The sequence below is a fragment of the Antechinus flavipes genome, chromosome 1 (assembly GCF_016432865.1).
Source record: "Antechinus flavipes isolate AdamAnt ecotype Samford, QLD, Australia chromosome 1, AdamAnt_v2, whole genome shotgun sequence".
NCBI classification, from domain to species: Eukaryota; Metazoa; Chordata; class Mammalia; order Dasyuromorphia; family Dasyuridae; genus Antechinus; species Antechinus flavipes.
In genome coordinates this window covers 567,793,166-567,819,907 of record NC_067398.1, presented here as the reverse complement: position 1 = coordinate 567,819,907, position 26,742 = coordinate 567,793,166, and the positions used below count along the sequence as shown (strand labels likewise).

The 26,742-nt window shown below is 39.3% G+C and overlaps 3 protein-coding genes and 2 pseudogenes across 3 annotated transcripts; 3 read left to right on the top strand and 2 right to left on the bottom strand.

Annotated features, from left to right (window-relative positions):
* Positions 1-295: 295 nt before the first annotated feature.
* Positions 296-2,726, top strand: LOC127547367 (SAP30-binding protein-like; annotated as a pseudogene).
* Positions 2,727-5,123: 2,397 nt separating this feature from the next.
* On the bottom strand, positions 5,124-6,299 carry LOC127547358 (E3 ubiquitin-protein ligase TRIM11-like). The gene has a single exon (XM_051974242.1). It carries the CDS (start codon positions 6,297-6,299, stop codon positions 5,124-5,126), a length of 1,176 nt encoding a protein of 391 aa, XP_051830202.1.
* Positions 6,300-10,945: 4,646 nt separating this feature from the next.
* On the top strand, positions 10,946-12,651 carry LOC127547353 (pre-mRNA-splicing factor 18-like; annotated as a pseudogene).
* Positions 12,652-17,124: 4,473 nt separating this feature from the next.
* LOC127547350 (pre-mRNA-splicing factor RBM22-like) lies at positions 17,125-18,162 on the bottom strand. The gene has a single exon (XM_051974216.1). It carries the CDS (start codon positions 18,157-18,159, stop codon positions 17,125-17,127), a length of 1,035 nt encoding a protein of 344 aa, XP_051830176.1. The 5' UTR covers positions 18,160-18,162.
* A 2,922-nt stretch (positions 18,163-21,084) lies between these two features.
* Positions 21,085-23,663, top strand: LOC127544249 (WW domain-binding protein 11-like). The gene is given in 3 exon segments (XM_051970795.1): positions 21,085-21,159; positions 21,161-22,817; positions 22,820-23,663. Coding segments are annotated over 3 exon segments (1,803 nt in total). The 3' UTR covers positions 22,891-23,663.
* The last annotated feature ends 3,079 nt before the right edge of the window (positions 23,664-26,742 follow it).

Sequence of the window (26,742 nt, the reverse complement as noted above, 5' to 3'; positions counted from 1 at the left end):
ATCAAATTGTTAGTCTTAAAAATGAAAAGGGAGAACTTGCCATTAACGAAGAGGTATTAGAGCAACAATTAGGAGTTACTTTGCCCAACTTTATGCCAAAAAATTCAATAACTTAAATGAAATGGAAGAATACCTTCAAAAATATAGTTTGCCTAGATTAACAGAGGAAGAAGTAAATTGGTTAAACAGTCCTATCTTAGAAAAAGAAATAGAACAAGCTATTAATCTACTCCCTAAAAAAAAAATCCCCAGGACCAGATGTATTTACATGTAAATTCTACCAAACATTAAAAAAAAAAAATTAACTCCAATGCTATATAAACTATTTGAAAAAATAGAGATTGAAGGAGTCCTATCAAATTCCTTTTATGACACAGACATGATACTGATACTAAACCAAGTAGGCTGAAAATAGAGAGAGAACATTATAGACCAATCCCCTTAATTAATATTGATGCTAAAATTATAAATAAAATATTAGCAAAAAGATTAGAGAAAATCATCCCCAGGATAATACACTATGACCAAGTAGGATTTATACCAGGAATGCAGAACTGGTTCAATATTAGGAAAACTATTAGCACAATTGGCTATATCAACAACCAAATTAACAAAAACCATATGATCATTTCAATAGATGCAGAAAAAGCATTTGATAAAATCCAACATCCATTCCTATTAAAAACACTTGAGAATATAGGAGTAAATGGACTTTTCCTTAAAATAGTCAGGAGCATATATTTAAAACCATCAGTAAGCGTCATATGTAATGAGGATAAACTAGAACCATTCCCAATAAAATCAGGAGTGAAACAAGGTTAACCACTGTCACCATTACTATTCAATACTGTATTAAAATGCTAGCTTTGGCAGTAAGTGAGAAGCAAAGATGATCCCCAAGATGTACTTTAAATTTAATCTACAAACTATCTTTGGAATGCCCGGTAGTGTCCCTTCCCCCAAAAAACAAACAAATAAAAAAAACTCCTTTTTCCCAAGTAGCATTAACTTCTTTCCTTAATGTTATTGTAAAACTCTACCCAAAGGGGGAAAACTTTTTTAATTGAGAGAACCCTTTACTTGATTCCACCTCCAAAAGTGTAATCTCACAATCAAGAAACAGAAAGAAAGTCAAACTAAAATTACATCCTTTGAACTTGCTAACTTACCATGGGAGATATAAATATCAAGTGCTGGGAAGTTTCTCCAAATCCTAGCCTGGCTCTCTGGGTGCAGGAGCTCAATGAACTTTGTGAAATCTGCCAGGTACCTATGAAAGGGAAGAGACTTGAGGGAGGAGGTGCATCTCCAGAGGCTGGGCAGCAGCAAATGCCCAGAGCAATAAGCTAAGGGGAAGGTCTCCTATCTCCCTCAGAAGAGACCAAGACTTTCCAGCTGCTAAGGCAGGCCTGTGGCCCTCACGGGCAGCAGAAAAGTGGATGTTTCATAGTCTGATGATCATCTAGCCTTTAGTGATCACACTTTCTCTGTTTCATTTGGAGAATAAGAAACCATTAAAAAAAAGTTTTTTAAAGAACAAAGGCTGGGAAGAGGGACTCAAAAAAAAAAAATCAGTGAGGCAGGAAGTAAGGAATCGAGGGAGGTCTAATTTCATCATAGGGCAGGGACAGGGAGCAGAAGGAAGGAGCGTCCCAGCGTCCTTTGGGAGCCCAGGCACTGGGAGGAAGGCAGAAAGTAAGAAAGCGAGGGTGACGGCTAACTCCCTGCCAGAGACTCTCACTCCTTCAGTAGTGAGCAGTGCCCCAGCGTCCTTCGGGAAAACACGGCCTCGAGGCAGTAAAGAAAGAAGAAAGATGTCTGGCCAGAAAAATGTTCTGTTTTCACTGTTGGATTACATGGAGGATTCTGAGCCCCAATAAGACAGCGAGGCTGGAGTGGAAGCGGCTGAAAGGGTGATAGGAGTGGAGGAAAAAGGGGGCTTGGTGTCCGAAGCCTACGCAGATGATTTTTCTCAACTTAAGGGAGATCAAGATGGTTACCAAGAAGGGGATGAAGAAAACATCGGACACTCAGAAGGTGCTGATTCGAAGATCAAAAAGCCGCAGGCTGATGCTCTAAAGGAGTTTTCAGACCTGGAAAAGAGAGCCCTAGGAGCTGCTTCCCTCTTTCCTGGAGAATGTCAGGAGCATGTCTCCAGATGAGATTAACATCCCCCAGAGCCACTTGGCAAGTGCTCAAGTGACCTCCAGGACGAGAAAGAAAAACTGTATGAGAAGAAAATAAAGAAAAAGGATATGAATTACCTCATTCGAGGAAGAAGGAATTTCGGAATCCCCATATCTATGAGGAGCTTATCCAGTACTGTTCTATTGATGAACTTGGCACTAATTATCCCAAGGATATTTTTGACCCCTCTGGATGGTTTGAGGATTCCTACTATGAGGCACTAGCTAAAGCACAGAAGATTGAGATAGACAAATTGTTAAAAGCCACAAAGGAGAGAACAAAAATTGGGTTTGAGAGAAGCCCCAACAAGAGTGCCACAAGCAATGCCCCAGTCACGGCCAGCACCGGAGTTCCACCTGCTCAGAAGAGAGAGAGCAAGTGGGATTGTGCTATCTTAGGGACCAGGACAGCCCAACCTACCAATCTTATCCCAACAACTCCTTTGCCAGCCATTGGCACAGTGACAACAAGTGCTAATGGCTCCAAAACTAGTCATCTCAGCTGAGGGCATCATTGTGAAGAAAGCCAAGCAATGTTAGATACAGGGCTGGACCTATTTTGTTTGGAGGGACAGCTACTCCTGGACCTTGCCACAAATATGAACCTTAGATGTGGAATGCACCACATGCGCTCACTGGACTGAAGCTTTCCATCCCTGGAAAAACGTTCTCTTTCTTGTCCAAGTGAGAGAACCTAGTGAGAGAGTTGAGTCATCTAGAAGGATTTTTGTTCTCATCAGGATGGTAAAAATGCAAGATTTGGATTACAATGCTACCAAGAACAATAATAATAACATTGTATGGTGCTTTAAGGTTTGCAAAGCACTTTACAAATAGATCATTTTGGATGCCCATCGATTGAAGAATGGTGGGGTAAATTGTGGTATATAAATGTTATGGAATATTATTTCTCTGCTAGAAATGACCAGCAGGATGAATACAGAGAAGCTTGGAGAGACTTATATGAACTGATGTTGAGTGAAATGAGCAGAACCAGGAGATCATTGTACACCTCAATAACAAATACTATATGAGGATGGATTCTGATGGAAGGATATCTTTGACAAAGGGAAGATCTAATTCAGTTCCTATTGATCAATGATGGACAGAAGCAGCTACAACCAGAGAAAGAACACTGGGAAACGAGTGTAAACTGTTTGCATTTTTGTTTTTCTTCCCAGGTTATTTTTACCTTCTGAATCCAATTCTTCCTTTGCAACAAGAGAACTGTACAATTCTGCACACATATATTGTATCTAGGATATACTATAACATATTTAACATGTATAAGACTGCCTGCCATCTAGGGAAGGGGGTAGAAGGAGGGAAGGGAAAAGTCAGAACAGAAGTGATGCAAGGGATAATGTAAAAAAAAAAATTAGCCATGCATATGTACTGTCAATAAAAAGTTATAATTTTTAAAAAATGAAATAGCAAAATTTTAAAACTGCTTCTCAATTTATAATGAAGACATATTTTGGGGAAACTATTTTATTTCATAAACATATTTTATTGTATTTTAAAAATATTAAAAAAAACCAAATAGACCATTTTATCTTCTGTGATGCTAGGAGGGAGGCTCTGTTATTCCCATTTATTCCTATTTTATAAATGAGCAATCTGAGGCATGCAGAAGTTAAGTGACTTGCCCAGTTACAAACAACTACCAAATGTATGAAGTAAGAGTAGAACGCCATTCTATTTCAAAATTTCAGATACTTCTTTTCTATTATTTCAAATGTCTTTTGTGTCTGTTTCATGCTCTGATTCTGTTCTAAATTATAGTTATCAAATAGTTTTGCCAGTCTATTGAATGTCATATCTCCATGCATTCCACTCACTCTTTTTTTTTTTCTTTTAATGAATATTTTAATCAATTTTGCACAAATGCTTTGATGAATCTCCAGATATTTTAATTATTTGGAATGGGGTTTCCCTTTAAAATAGCATTTCTATATAATAAAAACAAACCCCAAAAAGCTATGGATAATTCACGATTTTTTTTGCATCCTGGAACTGTGCTAAAGCTATTGTTTCAGTTACCTTTGCTATTTTTTATCTTGGATTTTCCAAGGAAATCATCAGATCATTTGTAAATAGGGCGTTTTATCTTCTATCTCTATTCTTTCAATTTCTTTCTGCCTCAGCTATTGCTAGTGAGAAATGACACAATCATATTAATAATTAATTTGCAATCCTCCTACTTCCATTAGGACCCAATTCCTGGGAAAGTCAGTCAGTCTTAGAAGGGCATAGTTGAGTGAAAAGATTAATCCCAGCTCAACAAAGCACAAGCTCCTTTAGGAGGTTGGACAGAACCAAACCCAACTGGAAAATCTAATTGCTGTTTATAAATGGAACATAATCCAGTCAGGGCAACTTTTTCCTGAGGGAAGAAACCTCTGACCTAGATCCCCTCCATTGGAATTTAAGGCAATTCAGCTCTTGCAAAAAGTACATAATTCAGTAGGAGTGACAAATAAAAAGCTCATTTTTTTATAACAAAATCTAACAATGGAAAATGAACCACTTGGGAATGATATCCTTGAATTGTATTGCAGTAGGCAGGCAAACTTGCTAGCAAATGTCTCATGGACTCCTAAGGAAAGATTCTTCTATAGAGGCTGAACGTTATGTATCTCTGCCTGTGACTATTATTATTATTATTATTATTATTATTATTATTATTGTTTTTTTACATTTTATGGCGAGCCTTGATTCTTAAAGGCTACCTTACAGTGGACAGATTTTCATATAACCAACTGTTGTTCCTGGCATAGGGGGACAAGGAGAGAAGAGAGGCTTGACAGGCGTGGTGAGTGGCATAATGTGCATTCCATAGATGAGGGAGGCATTGATGGCATCATAGAACAGAAGGGTTCTTTCAGTATAATTCAGATAGATGCCAATTATAGAAATGGGGTCTTTCATTTGCTGTCAAACTGATCCTGGTCGGGTGACGAGGTAGAATTTATTTCCTCTCTTCTCGAAGCAAAGTATGTATAGATATTCAACTGAGTACTGTGTGGTCTTCCTCTTCCTGAGGGACTTGGTGGCTAACCCCAGTGCCCATTGAGGTTGCTCCTTCACATCCACCTCCCAGTAGTAGATGCCAGAATCAAATGATTGCTCAGCAAAGACAAAATAATAAGGAAATTTTTCAGGGCAGTTGGACTGCTCTGGACAGTTATCTCCATGTTTTACCTTCTTCAAATCCTCGGATATAACCACGAAGTTACTGGCTGTCACAGGATCCATAGTGATATTTACTTTGAATTTCTCTAGACAGTTCCTCATCCCAGTGACAGGATATTTTCTTAATTGCAGAGTGAAAGACTCTGGTTTTTCAGAGAGCAGTGACTCACTTGTTGTCAACAGCTCTTTGCTTTCCTCAAGCAGGTCCAAATCTGGTCTGCATGTTGTTTCATCTATCTCTTGGAGAGTATCTTCCATGTTTTTCGCATGTTGATTTATTGTCTTACAGTAGTTGTCCCTTAGCTGGGAAGACTTGTATTCATCATATTTCAATCTGTCCATATATTTCTTCTCCTCCTCATAGAGGAATTGATGAATTATTGCATATTCTCCTCTAATTAACTTTCTCCACATTTTATCTAGTTTATCCTTCTTTGAAGATTTCAGTTTCTTCCATTCCTTGATCTTCTTTCTCAAATGAGGTACAGTGTCTTTGAGCTTTTTCCTGCAGTTCTGAGCAGCCTCTTTAATGGGAGAAAAGGTGTGAGCTGCATGCTCCTGACCTTCAGCACAAGATATACAGAGGGAGATCTGGTCCTCCTTACAGAAGAGCTTGGGGACTTGCTGGTGCTTCTGACAGTATTTTTGTCCTACAGGATTCTTCAGGTTCTGAGGATTGAGATTCTTACAGACAGCCAGCAGCTTTGACAGGCGCACATTGAGGCCAGAGAAGTTGTGGGAGATTTTCCTGCATTCGGGGCAAGTGAAATATGTGACCTCATTTCCCATGCTTCTGGTCAGACACATTTGGCAAAAGCTGTGCCCACAGGCAAGGGTGACAGGCTTTGAGAAGAATGTCAGGCAGACGCTGCAGGTGGTCTCCTGCTGGAGATTCTGGACTAGTTTGACAGCATCCATGCTCCTTTTTTGAGGGTTTTCTTCAGCCCAGATCCCTGACTTGGAACCAAGAACCGTCCTCAGGCAGTGGCTCCAAAGTCCTTCCAGGGACTCCCAGTTTGCTGCAAAGCCAGAGAGTCTTCTTCTCCACTCACTCTTTAATTAAAGGTTCCATGAGGGCAGGAGTTAGGCTTTGAGATGGATAAAAAGATAAAGGCACATCACATAGTTTTCTCTCTGGACATGAACTGGGAGATAATGACCAGTAAGGAAATGTCCTCCAACAGCACCTGCTTCTGATCTTGGATTGGGAATCCTGAAAGTTAAAAGGATTTACCCAGAATCATTTAGAGCCAGGAGGACTATGTAGTACAGGCCAAAGAATGCTGGCTTTAATGTTATACTGTCTGAGTTCACCTGAGCTTTGTCACCTGTGTGACTTCAGAAAATTCACAACCCCTGAGGCCTCTTTTTCCTCCCACTTACTAGACCTCTTAGGGAATCAAACCTGCTTGGTGATGAAGTCACCCCTGCCTGGCTTCTGCATAGCTTGCTGTATTCCAAGCTGTCTTTTCCCAGGCATTCTTGCCTTCCTTTGTTTAATTTGCACTCAGGCTGTAATTCATGTTATTTTGACCTGGTACAAATCCTCACTTCAGTTTCCTCATTGGCCTGGTGGGTGGCCTGGAAGTTTGGGCAGCAGAAATGCCTGAGACAAATGGGAAGGGATCTGCGGGAACAATAAGCCACCTGCCCAGATAGGAGGAGAGAGAGTTTGTCTGAGAATGTTAAAATTTCTCCTTGAACCCAACTTTCTCATAGCTCCTTCATACACTGATTGATTTGTCTACTTTTTGCTTTCATTTATGTTTGCTTAGCAACATTGTGGTTACAAAGCATTCAAGGGTAGAGTTAATGATAATAATCTTGATCACTTTTACTAGCCATCAATTTAAAAGCATACCAGAGTCCTTTTCTTAGCCTTCCCCTAAATACATTCTAATGCTTCTTTATCACTTCTATGATTAAATATATAATTGTTTGACATTTAAAGCTTTTCCTAACCTCCAATTCCTTATCTCTCTCCCAACGTCCCCCTCCCCCCACCTTATACCAGCCTTTTCCTTTAACCCATTTTCCCTCACCACTAATATGTATCCTGCAATCCAGTGATCCAGTGATACTGTACTGCTGATTGTTCCTTCCAGGACACAAATCTCCCAGCTTCTGGGCATTTTCATTTGCTGCACAACTGTAATCCTTACTTATTTCTATTTCCTGGCTACCCTGGCTTTTTTCAAGGCTTTGTTAAAGACCATCTCTTCTCCAGGAGGTATTTCCTTGTTCCCCTTTAATGTTAATACTTTCCCAGTTATCCAGTTTATCTTATGTTGAGCTTATTTCTACATGATTCTTTGCCCCTTCCCCCCCCCCCCCGCCCCCCTAAAGGACTATACACTCCTTAAAGGCAGGGATTTTCTTTTGTCTTTTTTTTATTCCCAGTGCTTATGGCAATAATCTGTATAATAGGTGCTGTCTTCAACAATGAGATGATTCGAACCATTTCCAATTCTTCAGTGATGAAGAGAACTATCTATACCCTGAGAGAGGATTGTGGGAAATGAGGGTGGTTGTCAAAAAGCATTTTCACTGTTTTGTTTTTGTTTGCTTGCATTATATTTGGCTTAAAAAAAAACTGCTTTAATTTGATTTTTCTTGTGCAGCACGATAATTGTATGTGTATGCATGTATTGGACTTGACCTATATTTCTACCAGGTTTAACATGTGTTGGACTTGCCATCTAGGGGAGGGTGTAGGGGGAAGTGGGAAAGGGGGGAGGAGGAGGAGGGACTGAAACACAAGGTTTTTCAAGGGCTAATGGTGAAGAATTGTCCACGCATATGTTTTGAACAATACAAAGCTTTAATAGTAACTATTAAAACAAAGTTAAAATGTCAAAAAGAGAAAAGAAACCTAGTGAAACAGATCCTGGATAGGAGAACTCCTACCACCAATAGTGGTAGCCCTTAAAGTGAACCAAAGCTGAGAAATGCCATTGACAAAGTGACAGCAAAAGCCATGTCTCTGTGAATACTCCCACTCCTAGTTGATAATATTGAAGGCAATGTCCTCATAGGGAAGTCCAGCATGGAAGCAGAAGATGAGGGGAAAGTAGAAATAGAAAAAAATCCACTGATCACCACCTCAAATTGATCCTTTCTGGAAAACACATAGAGATATTATTGCCAAATTTTAAATCCCCCAGATCAGAGAATTTTGCAAGAAACAAGAAACAAAAACCAATTCAAATAGGTTGGAGATACAATTAGAATTGGACAGGACTTACTAGGAGCCACAATAAAAGATCCCAGGTCCTAGAGTCACATCTACGAGTAATTAAAACAACTATGCTTGCCAACGAAAATATATCCAGCAAATTTATTTATAACAGTCGATGAGGGGAAAAAAATGGACATTCAACAAACTTGTAGATTTTCAGAACTTTCTGTCAATTAAACCTGGACTGGATAGAAAATTTAACCTATAAGAGCTATTATCAAAGATCATTTTCAATGATCTCCAAACTTATGTTTTTTTTAATGGAAATGTATACCATTGTTGATTAAAGAAATGAACATTAAAAGAATTTTGAAATATTATTTTACTTCTATCAAATTGGCTACATGATAGGAGGGGGAAAACCAATATTGGAGGAGTTGATGAAAAGTTGGGATGCTAAAGTGATATTGGTGAAATTATGAACTGATGCAACCATTTTGGGGAGTTATTTGGAATTATGCCCAAAGAGTTATAAAACTTTGATCCAGCAATACCAGTAATTGTTTCTCCATATGATCAGGAGGAAAAGGGATAGAACTTATATCTTTTAAAATATTTATAACAGTTCCTTTTGTGGTGGTAAAGAACTGGAAATTGAGGGGATGTCCATTAATTGGGGAATGACTGAATAAGATTTTTTTTTTATGATTGTGATGGAATACTACTGTGCTGTAAGAAATGACAAGAAGGTTGATTTTAAGGGAAAAACATGCAAAACTTGCATGAAATAATGAAAAATGAAAATTAGCAAATATACAAAACATTGTATGTAGTTAAAAGGAATATCTTTGAGAGTATCTGTGAATGACTAAGCTATTTTGAGCAATATAAATATTCAAATCAATTATAAAGGAAGATTCTGTACACCTCTAGGGAGAGAACTTCCACTGATCTTTGACTAAAGCCTACTCATTTTTAAGAGGGGAAAAAAGTGAGAGAATGGGTGGAAAGGTAAAGTTGTAGTCTGTTTACACTGACAGTGGGAGCAGAGGGTTTGCAAGTCAAGAGTTTGGAGTTTTGGAGAGATTTGAGAAGGTTTTTGATTCCGTTAAAAAATAAACTTTTTGGAGAAATGCATGTTAATTTCAGAAAGACTATATTGTATCAAGATAGAATATTTACTAATGGAAACTATATAAATAAATTTGCAACATGGAATGATTTTAGCAATAACATACCAAAAAGCTCCTTAAAGGACCATTTGAACATATCTAATCTGCATACAGATAATCTTAGATATAATCTAACCAAAGTTTGAAGTAGCCATCATGTATTCCTGGTATGTGTGAAATTCAAGAATATGATTGTTTTACTATGATTATTTCAAGTTCCTAATAATTTCAGAGTAGGTAAATTGAACAAGTTTTTGTTTTAATATTAAATCTATTAGTTAATAGATTAAATCTAAAACATCTGAGTTTCATATTTGCATATATTATAGTAAGATATTACTATTTTTATCTGAATTTGTGGTCAACTCAATAACTTTCTCATCTAAGTATGAGTTCTTAAGCTTGCTTTTTGTGTGCTAATTGTAATATTCATGTATAAGATTAGGTCCTTAAAACATCTTATATTTTATGAGGATAAGAAGATCATAGAAATTCTTAAAAGAGGATGTAGGGTAAAGATGTAGAAGTTGTTGTTGTTGTTGTTGTTTTAATGGAGTAGTAAACTTTGAGAAAGCAACAAGATTAGACTGCTGTCTCTGAGAACTAGGATATATCTACAATTATCTATCTATATGGATAGATTGTGTGTGTGTGTGTTTTTCTGAAAGCCTTGAGTACAAATTTTAGTAATAAGTCCTCAAAACTAAAATTGCTTCAATAATTTTAAAATTTAAAATCATGTCTCCACTTTTCCTTCCCCTCTCTCTCCCCTCCATCGCCCTCCACCCCCCCATGTTGAAGACCTGTCTGACAACCTTACGAGACAGAAGATCTCATTTTATAAGTCATGCCCTCGTAGATCTTTTTTTAAAAAGAAGGGCAAACACTGCAGCGACGGCTTGGGCAGCGGGAGCGATGAGGGCCCCAGCCAGAGTTCCCGGCCGGTATGGGAAGCGGTCACATCCCAAACGAAGTCGATGATCGCAACAGGAGCCGGCACGGAATCCAGCAGGGTCAGGAAGAGCCTGCGGAGCAAAAAAGGAGAGAGAAGAAAGAGGCCTCCGAAACTGCCATCGGCCCCAAGGGTGGCTCTGGAGGTGGCTCATCTCCCAGCATCAAGGACAACACTGAACTCCAGGCACAGCTGGGCCTCGGACCTTTCCGGGTCATTGCTGGGGACGAGGCAAGCTGAGCGTTTCTGGGCTCCAGATTGAATGCGGTGGCTCGAGATCCCTCCGTGGATCCCGGAAAGGAGAAGCTTTCTAGTGCTTCAGAGCTCAGCAAGCGGCTGGGAGACGGATAAGAGAGCACTAACTTCCTTCTCTCCTGTGGTATAACTAGACCCGACAGGGGAAAAGTTGCCAGTGAATCTTTCCAGGCAAGAGATCGTGTGGCGTTTGAGAGACAAAGGAGAATCTGTGAGATAGTTTGGAGAAAGGGACTATGGTGCAGCTGTGAAGACAGAGAGAAATTCTCGTGCCTGAGGTTAACAAGGATTTGAGCAACCACTTGAAGGCAACTTTGGATGAAGTTGAGTAACAGCACTTGCAGGAAACTGGTGCTGGTGAAGCACCAGGAGAAGACACACAGAATGATCCAAAAGTCCATGAAGAAAACACTTCTCCTTGGGACTGCAAGTTAATTTGCCCTGGGGCAGTTCTTAGGAAGGAGGGATGATTATAAAGCCATGGGTGTCATGACCAAGTTCCTTAAGTTTCTCCTTGGAGTTTGAACTCCCAAGCGTGTACAATGCAGTGGAAAGGGCAAACTGTGTCAAAAACAAGACAGAATCTTCTCTGAGGCTATTTTTCAGGAAGCTGTAACAGGCATCTTCCTGAAGATGTTAAAGAATCAAAAATAGAAATTATTAAATTCATGTCGCAGAGAGAATAGGTGAAGGCCAACGAGGCTTATCTTCAGATGACCATTGGAAATGCCCCTGGCCAATTGGAGTCAGTATGGTGGGCATCCTTGCCAGAACTGGTCATGAAAAGATCTTTCCAAGCATGTTGCACATGTTCTAAAAGATGAGATACAAGGAAAATATATTCAGGGTTTGAAGAGATTAATGATCCTTTGCCAAAAGCATTTCTCTGCACATCCATCAAGATGCATGGAGTACAATGTCCTGTGATAACTTGGGCTATAGCCCAAGAAGAAACAGTCCTGTGGTCTCCTGGGGAATTGCTACCGGGAATGATGGAGAGAGAAAGAACCAAGTTTGGGGAAGGTTTTTTTTTTTTTTTTTTTTTTTTTTTTTTTAACCAAATCGATTTGTTTCTTTCAAAAACTCTGCTTCTTACATCAATTATGATGTAAGACTGTTGACAGCAGACTGTTAATTGTTGTATCATGTTTTGACTTCAAAAAAACAAAAGCAAGCAACCCCCAGAACTCAAGCACCAAGGGTTATTTTCTAACAGTTGAAGCACAATTACTAATGGATTCTTTTGATAAGATTCTGATTATTGCCCCACTCCAAACCTGCCCCTCTCACCCCCTGCCAAAACCTCACAGAAATCTTCAGTCACTATAGTGGACAGGTACAAATTCAGGTCCACCCAGTCCATAGTTCACTCACCTATGGAGTGGAGACATACCATAGAAAACAATAAGAAAGCATGATGCACTCTCCTTATTTGCTGTTTATTGGAACTTGTGATGAAGGCAGGCTAATCATAATATCATTATTATATATTAATATTTTCCCACTACTAGGGCTTTTCTGTATGCATTCTGGGTAACCACATGGTTAGTTTCCCCAAGACTTTTAAGACCTCTCCATGTTAGCAAACTTCTCTTATAATCTTAAAGTCCACTCATCTGGTGCTATAATCTATTTGCTTAAACATCTTGTTTTGCTTTAGTGGGTTGTTGGCTGCTGATAACTCCTAGTAAATTCCTAAAAGATGCACATTCTCCTCCCACCCAAGTGTGTAATTCTCAATCATTTTAATAAATGCCTTTACTGAATTGGATAAAGCCTGAATTCTTTCAAAGAGCATACCACGGATTACATTGAATTTTTTCCTATCTCACCTGAAATTTGTTGATAAATGATTGGAAAGAAAAGTTTGAGGTTGATTTTTATTTATTTTCTACCTCCTCACTTTTCAATAGTGTTTTATTTTGTCAATTACAGGTAAAGATGGTTTTCAACATTTGTGTAAGTTTTAGTTTCAATTTTTTTTCCTTTCCACCCTTACTCCCTCTCCCTCAAGACACCAAACAATATCATATAGGTTATACATGTACAATTATTTTAAATATGTTCCACATTAGTTATGTTGGGGAAAGAAAAAAATCAAAGCGAAAGGGGAAAATCATGAAAGAGAAAAAATAGTTGAAAAGAGTATTCTTCAATTCCCATGCAGTACCCATAATTCTTTCTCAGAAAGAGAATAGAATTTTGATCACAATTTTATTGGAATTGTCTTGAATCACTGCAATGTTGGGAAGAACTAAGTCTAACAGAGATGATTATATCCAATATTGCTGTGCTGTGTACAATGTTCTGTTGTTTCTGATCATTTCATTCAGCATTAGTTCATCTCTTTCCTGGCTTTTCTGTAACCAATTTGCTCATCATTTCTTAGGGAATGATAATATTCCATTACACTCATATTTTGTATTTTATTCAGCCATCCCCCTAATTGATGGGCATTCATTCAATTTCCAATTCCTTGCCACCACAAAAAAGCTAATATAAATCATTTTTTAAAATGTGAATCATTTTCCTTCTTTTATGATTTCTTTGGGTTACAGACCCAGTAGTGGCAGTGCTGGATCAAAGATATGTACAGTTTTATAGCCATTTAGGCATAATTGCTCTCCAGAATGGCTGGATCAATTTACAATTCCACTAACAATACATTTGTCAACCAGTTTTCCCACATTCCCTCCAAAATTTCATTATTGTTTCCTGTCATCTTTGCCAGTCTGTGACCTCTGTGTGATGTGGAGTGGCCCCTGAGAGTTACTTTAATTTGCATTTCTCTAATGCATACTGATTTAGAGCATTTTTACATGACTATAGATGTGTTTAATTTCTTCATCTGAAAATTCTTTTCATTTCTTTGACTACATATCAATTGGGAAGTGACTTGTATTCTTATAAATATGACTTGGTTCTCTATATATTTGAGAAATAAGACCTTTTTCAGAAACAGTACCTATAAAAACTGTTCCCCAGATTTCTGCTTCCCTAAGATTCTTGGCTGCATTGGGTTTGGATGTGCAATTTAAAAAAATTTAATGTGATCAAAATTAACCATTTGGCATTTCATAATCTTTATTGTTTGAGCGTAAATTCCTCTCTTCTCCAAAGATCTGTCAGATAAATTATCCTTAGCTCTCCTAATTTTTAATATTATCACAGTTTAGACTTTATCTTGATATAAGGAGTGAGATGTTGGTCTATGCCTATTTTTATTATCCTGTTTCCTCAACAATTCTTGTCAAATAGTGAGTTCTTATCCAAGAAGTTGGAGTCAATAGGTTTATTAAACAATAAATTACTATAGTCTTTGCCTATTGTGTCTTGTGTAGCAAACCTAATTAAAGCAAATAATCTGGAAACTAAGTTTTTATCTCTGTGAAACTTTAAGAACTTCCATTTTGGCTTGAAGCACTAAGAGCCACCTGCATTCTAGCTGACAGAAATAGAAAATAAAAAGTCTGAGTTTTCAATCTCATATCTTTCTTATCTAACACAGCCTGTATCTCTTGTTGCTTTCTTCAATATCTTCCCTTCTGGACTATTTAGAGCAAGTTGGCATTCACAGAGATATCCTTATCTCCTCTTAATGTTCTTGGCACCCTTTAATTTCTTCTTATTCTCCATCTTCTTTATTTGTCTGAGACCTCTCAGACCCTCTTCCCTCATAAGATGCTGACTACCAATGGCAATATGCAATAGGCAATTTTTCTCATCATTGGTTGGTGCACGGTTTCCTAGTCAATGGTCTCCTTTCCTTTTTCTGGATTCATAAACTGCCTTGATCATCAACATGGTCCTAAAGTCCTGAGCAATCAATGAGCTGGGGCACATAGAGCCAATCTACCACACCATTGATATCAAAAGGACTAATCTATGTCCTTTGATTATATAGGTTCTTTTTACTAGGGATGTCTGGATCCCAGATAAACCCCCAAAGTGTAAGAGACAATTTTCTTACAAATTTCTTACAAAGAATGCTAAAGAGCCCCCTCCCCCCCATACCATGAAGCAAGGAAAGGATTTCATTTTGTGTTCTTGCAGGAATGGGTGTAAGAGTTCAAATATTGGAGTTCTTGTTCTTCTCAGAACACAGCCGGTTTAGCTTAGAGCCCTCCGAATGTCTCCAAATCCAAAGGTTCTGTCCTTTAGCCTCTGCTTCTGCTTTCTTCAGCCTCCAACCAGCACAGAGATGGAATGCATCTCGTCTCCTTCACTTGGGGCTCAGCTAGCTTTCTGGTGAATCTTTCAGACCATCTTGGTCTCAGTGGGGGAAGTGCAGGAGCCCAGCCACCAACTACAGTGGTATGAGATGAAGATGAATCTGGTTGTCCACTGAACTCGACTCGTAGCTTCTTCCTCTGAAAACTCTTCTTCTGCCACCAGCCAGCCAAGTGGAAAATATTCTGCCTTGCCTCGGAGAGAGGGCTTCTGGCGTAATTCCGCTGAAATCTCACTGAGAGCCTCTGTCTGGTTCTTTTATACAAGAGGGATGAATTGTGGGATACGAGAGAGAGGGATTATGGGTTTTCTCCCATAGTGCTCTCTGGCCCTAAGAGCTTCAAGGGAGGTGTGAATTCCCAAAGTTACAAAGTTTACTTTGTGAAGCTGGCATACTTGTGAACTCCAATGAGTAAAGGTGCAAACACAAGCACTGTACTAATTAGTTCTACTTAGTACCTTGTTTCAGGTTCTGCCCAAAACATCTTCTTGTAAGATTAGATCAACTCTAATGAGTTAGCAGTTTGTAAAGATTCCAACATCTCCCCCTTCCTTTTGTTTTAGAACATAGGGTGGTCATGACCTCTCTGATTTCTCAAGGAGGTGAGAACCCCTCAAAAAAGGTGATCACGCCTTCCCTGACACCTCAGGAAGGGAGATGAAAACACCAAAGGAAATAGGAAGTGCGGGTTTCTGAAGGGGCTCACTAGAAACAAGTACATATAAATCCATCAATATGGGCCAGAACTTTGTAACAGATATACATGGTATACATAAATCCATCAATATGGGAGGCATTATACATAATTTACATAAGCACATAGCAATATAACACAGGCTAGTAGTAATGTAACAAATAACATGAATCATCCTGAAAATTTACACATGTCCATAAGTCCTAGAAATAGTCCATAAGGAATCCATTGTCCATTAGTTCATGTGTCAGGAATCTAATAATTCCTGTAAGCTCTGAAGTACTGCAAAAAGTCTCATCAACAATTTTTCATCTTAAGGAATCCAATGATTCTTGGAAGATTTTAAGTCTTTAACAGTCTCCTTGTCAGCCATCTGATTCTTTCTCCATCTGTGGAAATATAAGCAGATCCTCTTCCCCAAGCAGTTAACCTAATTCCCTTCTCTTTACCAAATTTGGGATTTCTCCTCATCTGGTAATTACATTGGAACCATTTGCACTGGATATTGCCTTGTTGTCTTAAAAGGCCTGTATTCTTCCCAACTGTAATCCTGATTGCTTTTCTGTTGATTGATGACATCAGAGTTCTGAATTTCTAAAGTCTCTTGTTAAGGGCCACTGTTCTACCCACACTGGTGTATCAGTTTTCCACTGAATAGGAACTGGTGAGAGTGCTGGCAGGCCTTCAACAGCAGCCCTGCCTAAAAAGCCGAAGTACTTAATTATAATCCTATCTGCTGCAAAATGTCTCTTCCCCACAGATTGATGGGGATTTTTTCAACCACAAAAGGAGTAAAAACTCCTGTTTCATTTTCAAATGTCCATCTCATAGGGGCAGCACTAACTTCTGCTGCTATTGATCCTCCTACACCAGACATATAGGTGTCTGCCTTAATCTTTGGCCAGTGATTGGGCCAGCTGGCACCTCTAATTACAGTATGATCTGCACCTGTCTACCAATCCTTTTAGTGGTATTCCATTCATATAAATAGTGAGCATAGGTCGGTCATCTGTCACAGCTGCAGTCTAAAATATTCCTGGACTCTGCTGCTTGAAGTCAACATCTGGGCAACCATCATCAGATTGTCTATCAGAGGTATGTAACAGTAAGCCTGATGCTACTACTTCTCCTGGTTGATAAATCACAGGTTCTCTACCTGTGTTAGTGACTGGGATATTAGCTACAAATTCCCCAGTTTCCCACATCAGTGTGTGGATGGCCACTGTTTTGTAAGCACCCTCAGGAGGTGAAATGGTCAAACCTACTGTGTCCAGAGGCAAGGGACCCATAGGCTGGAATTAAGCCCCTGGAGAGGTAAAATCTGTTCCTGTCCAGAGTCTGTGGTTCCTTCTTTTTCTTTTTCTTTTCCTCTGGCTGCTTGAGATCTTCCCCATTTCACATTAAGCCTGCACCCATTTACAATCAGTTTATTGAAGGACTTCTCCGCAGCCACCTCTGCAGCTTGCCTTGTAGCAAACTGGATGAAAGCGCATTGTTGTCTCTGTACAACTGTTATTGTTCGGATCTCACCAAACTGGTAAAAGTGATTTCTGAGATCCGTCTCACTAATTGTATCTCCCAGACCACCAACATACAGAGTGGTTATGGTCTTATCATCTGGAGGGTCCAGGCGAGGCATTGTTGAAGCCCGTTTTAGAAGCTTATCTGCCACAGGATCATTAATGCCATAATATCGATCTTTGATGTTCTGATCAGCAAGAGGATCATCAGGGTCTGTAGGCTTCTCGTGTCTATATGGACACTCCTCTCCTCTTTTACATTTTCCTTTCACCCAGAAGGAACAAATGTGAGGACGATTCCGTTTATAATAAGGGGTCGTCCGAGCCAATTTAAGCAGCATGTCACTTGGAGCTGTAGCTTTTCCAAGAACACCAACTGGCCGAGTTCCGTTAGAGTTAGAAATCTCTCGTTCAACATTCTGGGTATAATATTCTTTGTTCACATCAGATTTAGGCATGTCGTCCTTAAAGGATAGTCCTGCATCACGGACCTGAATAGGTAAGCCATATTCTAGGTCCAAAAGGCAGGTCTGACATACATTTTTTAGCTTGCTGCAGGTTTGGCACACTTCAGTCTTCTTAAAACGCATGCGAACACCGGGGCACCAGCGGAACACTGTGAACGGCCTGGCACAAATTTTGCATTCTTTTCCATATTTTTCTTTGGTCATCCGGATGTAAGGATTTTCTCCAAGGCACGTCTGACACAGAATAGGGAAGTCTGCGTCTTCCCAGTTCTGCCTGTTGTAGGTGTTGGAGCCCAGAGACGTCGCCATCTTGGAAGTCCCTGTCCGGGTGCCAAAATGTAAGAGTTCAAATGTTGGAGTTCTTGTTCTTCTCAGAACACAGCCGGTTTAGCTTAGAGCCCTCCGAATGTCTCCAAATCCAAAGGTTCTGTCCTTTAGCCTCTGCCTCTGCTTTCTTCAGCCTCCAACCAGCACAGAGATGGAATGCATCTCTTGTCTCCTTCACTTGGGGCTCGGCTAGCTTTCTGATGAGTCTTTCAGAGCAGCTTGGTCTCGGTGGGGGAAGTGCAGGAGCCCAGCTACCTTCCACAGTGGTGTGAGATGAAGATGAATCTGGTTGTCCACTGAACTCTCGACTCGTAGCTTCTTCCTCTGAAAACTCTTCTTCTGCCACCAGCCAGCCAAGTGGAAAATATTCTGCCTTGCCTCGGAGAGAGGGCTTCTGGCGTAATTCCACTGAAATCTCTCAAAGTGCTCTCTGTCTGCACCAGAATTGCTCCTCTCCAGTCCAGCTGAACTCTCTTCTGCGACCAGCCAGCCAAGTGGAAAATATATTCTGGAATAGCTCTCTCTTCACTGGCTTTATATGTGAATCTTCTGAGAGAATGGGATTATGGGTTTTCTCCCATAGTGCTCTCTGGCCCAAAGAGCTTTAAGGGAGGTGTGAACTCAAAGTCACAAAGTTTACTTTGTGAAGCTGGCATACGTGTGAACTCCAATGAGTAAAGGTGCAAACACAAGCCTTGTACTAATTAGTTCTACTTAGTACCTTGTTTCAGGTTCTGCCCAAAACATTTTCTTGTAAGATTAGATCAATTCTAATTAGTTAGCAGTTTGTAAAGATTCCAACAAATGGGTGTCTAAGCTATTGGGTACACTTCATAAGACATACCTTTTTATATCCTGTCCCCAAAACTCAAGTGGCTCCCCTGATTCCACTGTACTACCAAGGTTACAGCCTATCCAGAGCACCTGTTTCTCTCCAAAGAGTGCGAATCCACATTTTCCAACAGAGCTTTTACATCTCATCTTTGATTTCTACATGCACTTTTTGGTCTGTGATTTGTCTTTTTCTTTAGCATTGGACCAAAGTTTGCTAGAGGAGGAGAACTGTAAAAGCAGGGTCAGACTCCTCTAGGTTTTAATATTTGAAAAGGAGTAAGTATAAGTAGAAAGAGATTGTCTTTTGATTATGACTTTAGTTTTAGAAGTTGAATCTGATTAAGAGGTTTCCTTCTCAGGAAAAAGAGCAAGTTGCCTTTTGGGTGGAGCTTTGACTACTGCTTTGTATAATGATGCTAATTAGGGGATTGCTTTTATCTTAAACAGAGTCACTTGTTAATTTAAGTAATTTTTGGAGGACACATTTTGATTTCCAAGTGTATTAACAGTTTACAAAGGCTTGGCTACCTACTTAAAAGAAATACTTTTCCAAATTAAAAGTCTTGCTCACACTCCTATCTTCTCTTTTGGAATCTGGAGAGTTAACACCTAATGTACAGACCAAGACAACTGTATTTATCACACAAGTTTTCATAACATTACATATAAGACTAGATTTTATAATGATAAAATTCATTTTGAAATGCAATGACTGAAATCCTTAAGTGAGTATTTGAGACTATGATAGGAAAGACTGGATCAAAGTTTCTTGAAAAATAAAAACTCAAAAAACAAACACACACCAGGACTTTTGGAACTTTAAATACCTTGCCCTGATGTGAGAGATACTAGGGGGAAGTGAGAAGTAAAGATGGTTGCCCAGGAGTAATTTAGACTTCATCTACAAAGTTTAACTTTGGGATACCATGGACCTGCCCCAAGAAAATCTTTTCTCAAGTGGCACTAAATTGGCACTTAACCTCATTTTCTTAAAGTAGTTGTTAAAACTCCACCAAAAGAGGAATTTTTTTTTTTCCCTGAAAGAGAAATGTAATGTTCTCTTCTCTAAAAATACAATGTTCTCTGGGAGCAGGTTTCTTGGGGAACTTCTGGAAGTAGCCTTCGTTTCAGTTCAGAGTAATAATCACCTCAAATGCAGCCTAGCTGTTAAAAGTTTGTATCCTTTATTGCCTCTTCCCTAACAGCCGGTTAGTTTTCTTAGTTTCTTTCCTTGGTTCCAAGAGCTCCTGTTGCTAGTTTTTTTTTTTTTTTAGCTCTTCCAGTTCTGCCTGTAACTCAAAAATGAATCCAAAGCCTCCAGCCAGCAGAATGGTGGAATATGGAATGAATTTAACTCCTCCTCTCAGAGAGGGATTGTGGGTTCTCTCTGGGCTTGTGGGAGTTCCTCTTAGACTTGTGAATCTTCTCTAGTGGGCTCCTCCTCTTATATGCTCTTAAAATTGTGAACTCTTAAAGGTATGAAAGGTGTGAACTCTGAACTGGAGAACTGTTAAAAACCATGCTAAATTGGACAACCAACTTAGCACTTTGTAAGAATCCTAACAGAGAACCCTTTATTTGATTCAACCTCCCACGGTGTAAACTCACAATCAAAAGACAGAAAATCAAATTAAAATTACCTCCTTGAAACTTGCTAACTCACCATGGGAGATGTAAATACCAAGTGCTGGGAAGTTTCTCCAGCTAGGATCTAGGATCCTAGCCTGGCTCTCTGGTTGCTGGAGCTCCATGAGCTTTGTGAAATCTGCCAGGTGCCTATAAAAGGGAAGTGACTTGAGGGAAGAGGTGCATTTCTAGAGGTTGGGCAGTAGCTAAAGCCCACAGCAACAGGCTAAGGGGAAGGTCTCCCATTTCCCTCAGAAGAGACCAAGGAGGGCTTTCCAGCTTGCTAAGGCAGGCCTGTGGCCCTCACTGGCTCCAAAGAGCAGCAGAAAGGTGGATGTTTTTCAGTCTGATGAGCATCTAGCCTTTGCTGATAATACTTTTGGAGCATTGGTTTGATGAAAAAGTTTCTGTCCCTTCTTCCCTGACTGAGCCATAGAAGCTGTAGAAATGGAGAGAAGATCTGTATCTCCCACCAAGAGTGGGAAATTCATGAACCCCACTGACCAGGCTGGAAAGGAAGCTCAGAAGAAGGGAATTAAAAAAGAACAAGAAACAACGAATGATGGCATGAGCTGCAGTACTGAAGATGAAGGATCCCCAAAAAATTATCTGGGACATGGGGAAACTGGATAAGATGGAGTTCAATCCAGTACAACAGCCACAGCTACATGAAAACGTGATCAAAAGGAAATGCAAAAAACTTCAGGAAACTTTTCAGAGAATTGTCCAACTCTATGAAAAGGAAAATCCAGGTATCGCCAAAGAACTTGGAAAGTTAGAGGTGCAGTGTGAGCAGAAGAGGGCCCAGCTCAGTCAATACTTTGCTGCTGTAAAGAAGGCTCAGCACGTTGAAGTGGAAAGCATCCCACTGCCTGACATGTCTCATGCTCCTTCTAACATCTCTCTCCAAGGAATACCATTGCCTGGTGCACAGTCACCAACTGTTCTCAAAAATCTCTCTGCCTATGGACCTCCCACCAGGGCAATTTCTCTGCTTCCTTTCCCTGGACATGGTGTTCCTCCTTTACCTCCTGGCAGAATTCCTCCGGGCCCACCCCCTGGGCCACCTCCTTTCCAAGTGCTGCAGATGTATGGCCATAAAGTGGGTTTTGCTCTAGAACTTGTTCCTCCTCAGCAGCAGGATAGTCCAGAACTTGCTCAAGGAGGTCGTGATGACCATGCTTTCAGCACCATTGAAAAAGAAGATTGTTCTCAAGACATGGATCAAGATAAGCATGATGACAGCAGTTGTGACAGGAACATCAACAAGTCAGATGTCTCCTGGGAAGAAGAGTTCATGGCTGATGAAGAGAGAGAGAACAGTGAGGAAAAAACTTCAGTTCTCAATGTAAGATTTGCTGGTGTTCCTGGAGAATTGGGAAAGAAAAAGAAAAACATGAAGCAAATAACACCTCTTCAAGCTACCATGCTTAGAATAGCAGGTCAGGAAATTCCTGAAGAGAGGCAAGAAGCTCAGGTATTTTCAGAGGATGATGACCAGGAGGATTCTGAGGACTTAAAGGACACAAGAGAGCAGCAGCACAAGGAAGTATCTCTTCCTGATGGGGCATTCTCCTCTCCTGCTTCTCAGAAACAGCAACCACTTCCACAGGCTGTTCTTCCTGCCATACCAGGACTCCACCTTGCTCCACCATTACTACCAGCTCCTGGGCTTCCTCCTGGTCCACCCCCAGGAGCTACTCCCTTCTTAAAACCACTTGGGATGTCAGGTTTTAGAGAGCCTTCACCCAAGCTTTTACTTTCTGGCCCGTCTCCTCAAGGGGGACCACCAAGGCTATGTCCCCCAGCACCTCTCGCCAGCCCTCCATCTCCTCCTGGGAGGACAAACCCACCTTTTGTACCCCAACTTGGACGGGCTCCACCTGGGCTTTTTCCACCAGCTCCCTTGCCCAATCCACAGATTTTAAATGCTCCACCTAATTTGATCCAGAGACCTAAAATGCATGATACCACTGCAGGTCCCATTGAGAAGAAAGTCACAGCTATCATCAGTGCCAAGCCACAAATCACCAATCCCAAGGCAGAAATGATCAGATTTGTGCCCACTACACTGAGGGTTCAATGAGAAAACAAAAGAGCTACTGCTACTGTTCCCCAAAGGAAATCGGAAAAGGATTTTACTATACCCCTTGCCAAAACTGTCCCTCAATCTGGCCCCTCTGCCCTGTTTCAGTCCAGACCAAGGACAATGTATATAAGGCTTTCATGAAAGAGATGGAGGGGTTACTCTGAATTTGTTGGTTTAAAGACAGCAGGTATCATAGACTGTCATAGTAGAAAATATGGTTCTTAAAAGCAGGAGTTCTTAGATAATGGACCTGAGTGCAGAAGAGTTTACTTGTATTGTCATAGCATTTTCTCACTTCAGTGTAATGTTACTTAATATCTTAATGTTATTTAGCTTTGGTCAGAATTAATTGTACAGAAGATAAAGATGTTCCATTCCTAGTGGACTGATAAACTTCTATAGAAGTATTCCTTCATATCTCTACTATATCCACTATCATCATTTTCTTTTTTCTTTTGAAGCATGAGATAGACAGGATTTTCCTCAAGTGAGTTGGGTCAGGTACTGGAGGAGAAATTTCTCAGAAAACAAATATTATCTCTTTTGTGATTTTAACTTCAATTTTTAAATGCTTTCATTGTAATTCTTTTGTAAAAATTTTACTGATTGTAAAATATAGACAATCTTATTTTCCTTCAATGAAGCAAGATGTCTGGGTGAGGAAATTAGAAATGTCAACTGCGATGATTTTTCAGTGACAAAACAAGTTGTGTTTAGTGTCTCTTATATAAGAAATAAATGTTTTATTTAACATGTATGGGACTACTTGCCATCTAGGGGAGGGGGTGAAGGGAAGGAGGGGGGAAAAGTTGGAACAGAAGTTTTTGCAAGGGTCAGTGTTGAAAAATTACCCATGTACATGTTTTGACAATGAAAAGCTATAGTAAAAAAAGTAAAAAAAGAAATAAATGTTCTATAAAAAAAAAAAAAAAAAAAAAAAAAAAAAAAAGGAAGTTTGTATTCAATCTTGTCTCCAGAGGAAAAATTGAAAGGCACAATGGTAAAGATAATAGCAATACTTTCAGGTGCGCAGATATTCATCTATTAGATGAAAAGGCAGGAAAAGTGAATGATGGCTTTATGAAGCAGCTACTCTTGCAAAAGAACGAAATTGTTGGTTGAATATTTTATTCCCTCTACCGTGTCAAGAGTTTACCAGATACTGATTGTGGGGGAAAGATCCTTTGAATGTAAAAATGTCTTCCCAGTTTATTGCATCCGAGGGGAAATTTTATATCTTTAGATGCTTACTTGCATAAAATAAGGAAAGAGAAGGTCAATGAATTGGGCTTGCAACTAAAAAAGCTAGAAAAAGAGCAAATGAACAACCTCCAAATCTCAAACTTGAAATTCTAAAAATAAAAGGAGAGACTAATGAAACTGACAGTAAAAAAAACTATTGAATTAATAGATAAAACCAATAGTTGATTTTATGAAAAACCCACAAAATAGATTTACTTTTAGTTAATTTGATTAGAAACAGGAAAGAAGAAAATCAAATTGATAGTCTCAAATGAAAAAGGACAACTTTCCATCAATGAAGAAGAAATTAGAGCAAAAATTAGGAGTTACTTTGCTCAACTTTATGCCAATAAATTTGATAACTTAAGTGAAATGGAGGAATGCCTACAAAAATATAGACTGCCTAGATTAACAGAAGAGGAAAGAAATTACTTAAATAGTCCGATTTTAGAAAAAGAAATAGAAGAAGCTATTAATCAACTCCCTAAGAAAAAATCTCCAGAGCTAGATGGATTTATATGTGAATTTTATGAAACCTTTAAAGAACAATTAACTCCAATTCTATATAAAGTATTTGGAAAAAAAAATAGGGAATGAGGGACTCCTACAAATTCCTTTTATGACACAGACAAGGTACTGATACCTAAAGCAGGTAGGATGAAAACAGAGAAAGAAAATTATAGACCAATCTCCCTAATGAATATTGATGCAAAAATCTTAGTCCTTAGGATGACTCTCTCTAATTTCTTTGCTAATATTCTATTATACCAAGTCCAAGTAGGATTTATAACAGGAATGCAGGCCTGGTTCAATATTAGGAAGACATTAGCATAATAGACTATATCAGTAACGAAATTAACAAAAACCATATGATTACCTCAATAGATGCAGAAAATGCATTTGATAAAATCCAACATCCATTCTTATTCAAAACACTTGAGGTTTAGGAATAAATGAACTTTCCCTTAAAATAGTAGCATCTATTTAAAACTGTCAGCAACCATCATATGCAATGAGGATAAACTGGAACCATTCCCAATTAAATCAGGGGTGCTACAAGGTTGCCCACTATCATCACTACTTTTCAATATTGTATTAGAAATGTTAGCCTTGGAAAAAAGAGAAGAAAAAGAGAATAAAGACATTAGAGCAGGTAATGAGGTAACCAAATTATCACTCTTTGCAGATGATATGATGGTATAGTTAGAGAACCCAGGAGAATCAACCAAAAGCTATTAGAAATTATCCACAATTTTAACAAAATTGCAGGATACAAAATAAATGCACATAAATCCTCAGTATTTTTATACATCACTAACAAAATCCAACAGCAAGAGATACAAAGAGAAATTTCACTTAAAATAACTGCTGATAGTATAAAATATTTGGAAATCTGCCAAGGGAAAGTCAGGAACTATATGAGCAAAACTATAAAACACTTTCCACACAATTCAAGTCAGAGTTAAACCATTGGGAAAAATATCAAGTGCTCTTGGGTAGGTTGAGCAAATATAAGAAAGATGACAATACTATCTAAACTAATCTATTTATTTAGTGCTATACCAATTAAGCAGCAAGGAGAGTATTTTAATGACCTAGAAAAAAACAACATTTATCTGGAAGAACAAAAGGTCAAGAATTTCAAGAGAATTAATGGAAAAATAAAAGGAAAGCAAGGCGGCCTAGCTCTACCAGATCTAAAAGTATATTACAAAGCAACAATCATTAAAACCATTTGGTATTGGCTCAGAAATAGACTAGTTGATCATTGGAATAGGTCAGGTTCACAAGACAAAATAGTCAATGATTATAGCAATCTAGTGTTTGACCAAAGACCTCAGTTTTGGGCATAAGAATTCACTATTTGATAAAAACTGCTGGGAAAATTGGAAACTAGCATGGAAGAAACTAGGCATAGAATTCTACTGCTTCTGCTCTCATCATAGGTCTCCTCACTTCCACCACTAAATTCCTAGAAAAATCCTCTAGGAAAATCTCTTTTGGGCCATGATTGACACAGTGCTGAGAGTACTGGGCCCAAAGTCAGGAAGAGTTTTCTTCCTCCTATTTCTTTAACCAATCCTCTGTGACTGACTGTGCACTCAATGCAGAGTGTAAGGTTGAGAAGCAACAGTGTATGGCTCAATTCTCTGCTGCTTGTGTTAATTATGGCCTTACAATTAACACACAAAAAAGAGAGGTTTTCCATCAATAGTGCTGCCTCTTTCTTCAGTGAAACTATTGGTTACAGCACATGGAAAAGTTTTGAATGCTGTGGGTAAGTTGACTTACCTTGGCAGTTTACTTTATAGATAGATGGACAGACTATCCATAGATGTGTCTATTCTTTGCACAGGGTCCACATGCGAGAGCAGGGGATCCTTGAAGCCAGGAACTATGCATACAGGATGAGGTTGGCACACATATTGCCAGAGCTAACGCAATTGTTTGGCGAGCTCTGAAGGAAAGTTTGGGAGTGAAGAAGCCGCCTACCAAATAGAAGGTCTACAGAGCTGTTGTGATGGCCACATTGTTGAATGCCCGTGAAATCCGGACCATCTGCCAGTGTTGTTCCAGGAAACTGGATTGCTTCCATGTGAATTGTCTTAGGGAGATGCTGAAGATCATTTGGCAGAATGAGACCAGACATTGAGGTCATTTCTCCAGCTGAACTGCCAAGCATCCAAACTCTACTGTGGAGAATGCAACTCCAATAAGTTGCCATGCTGTGTTAGCACCAAACATATCGTAATGCTGGAGGCAAGATAGAGATT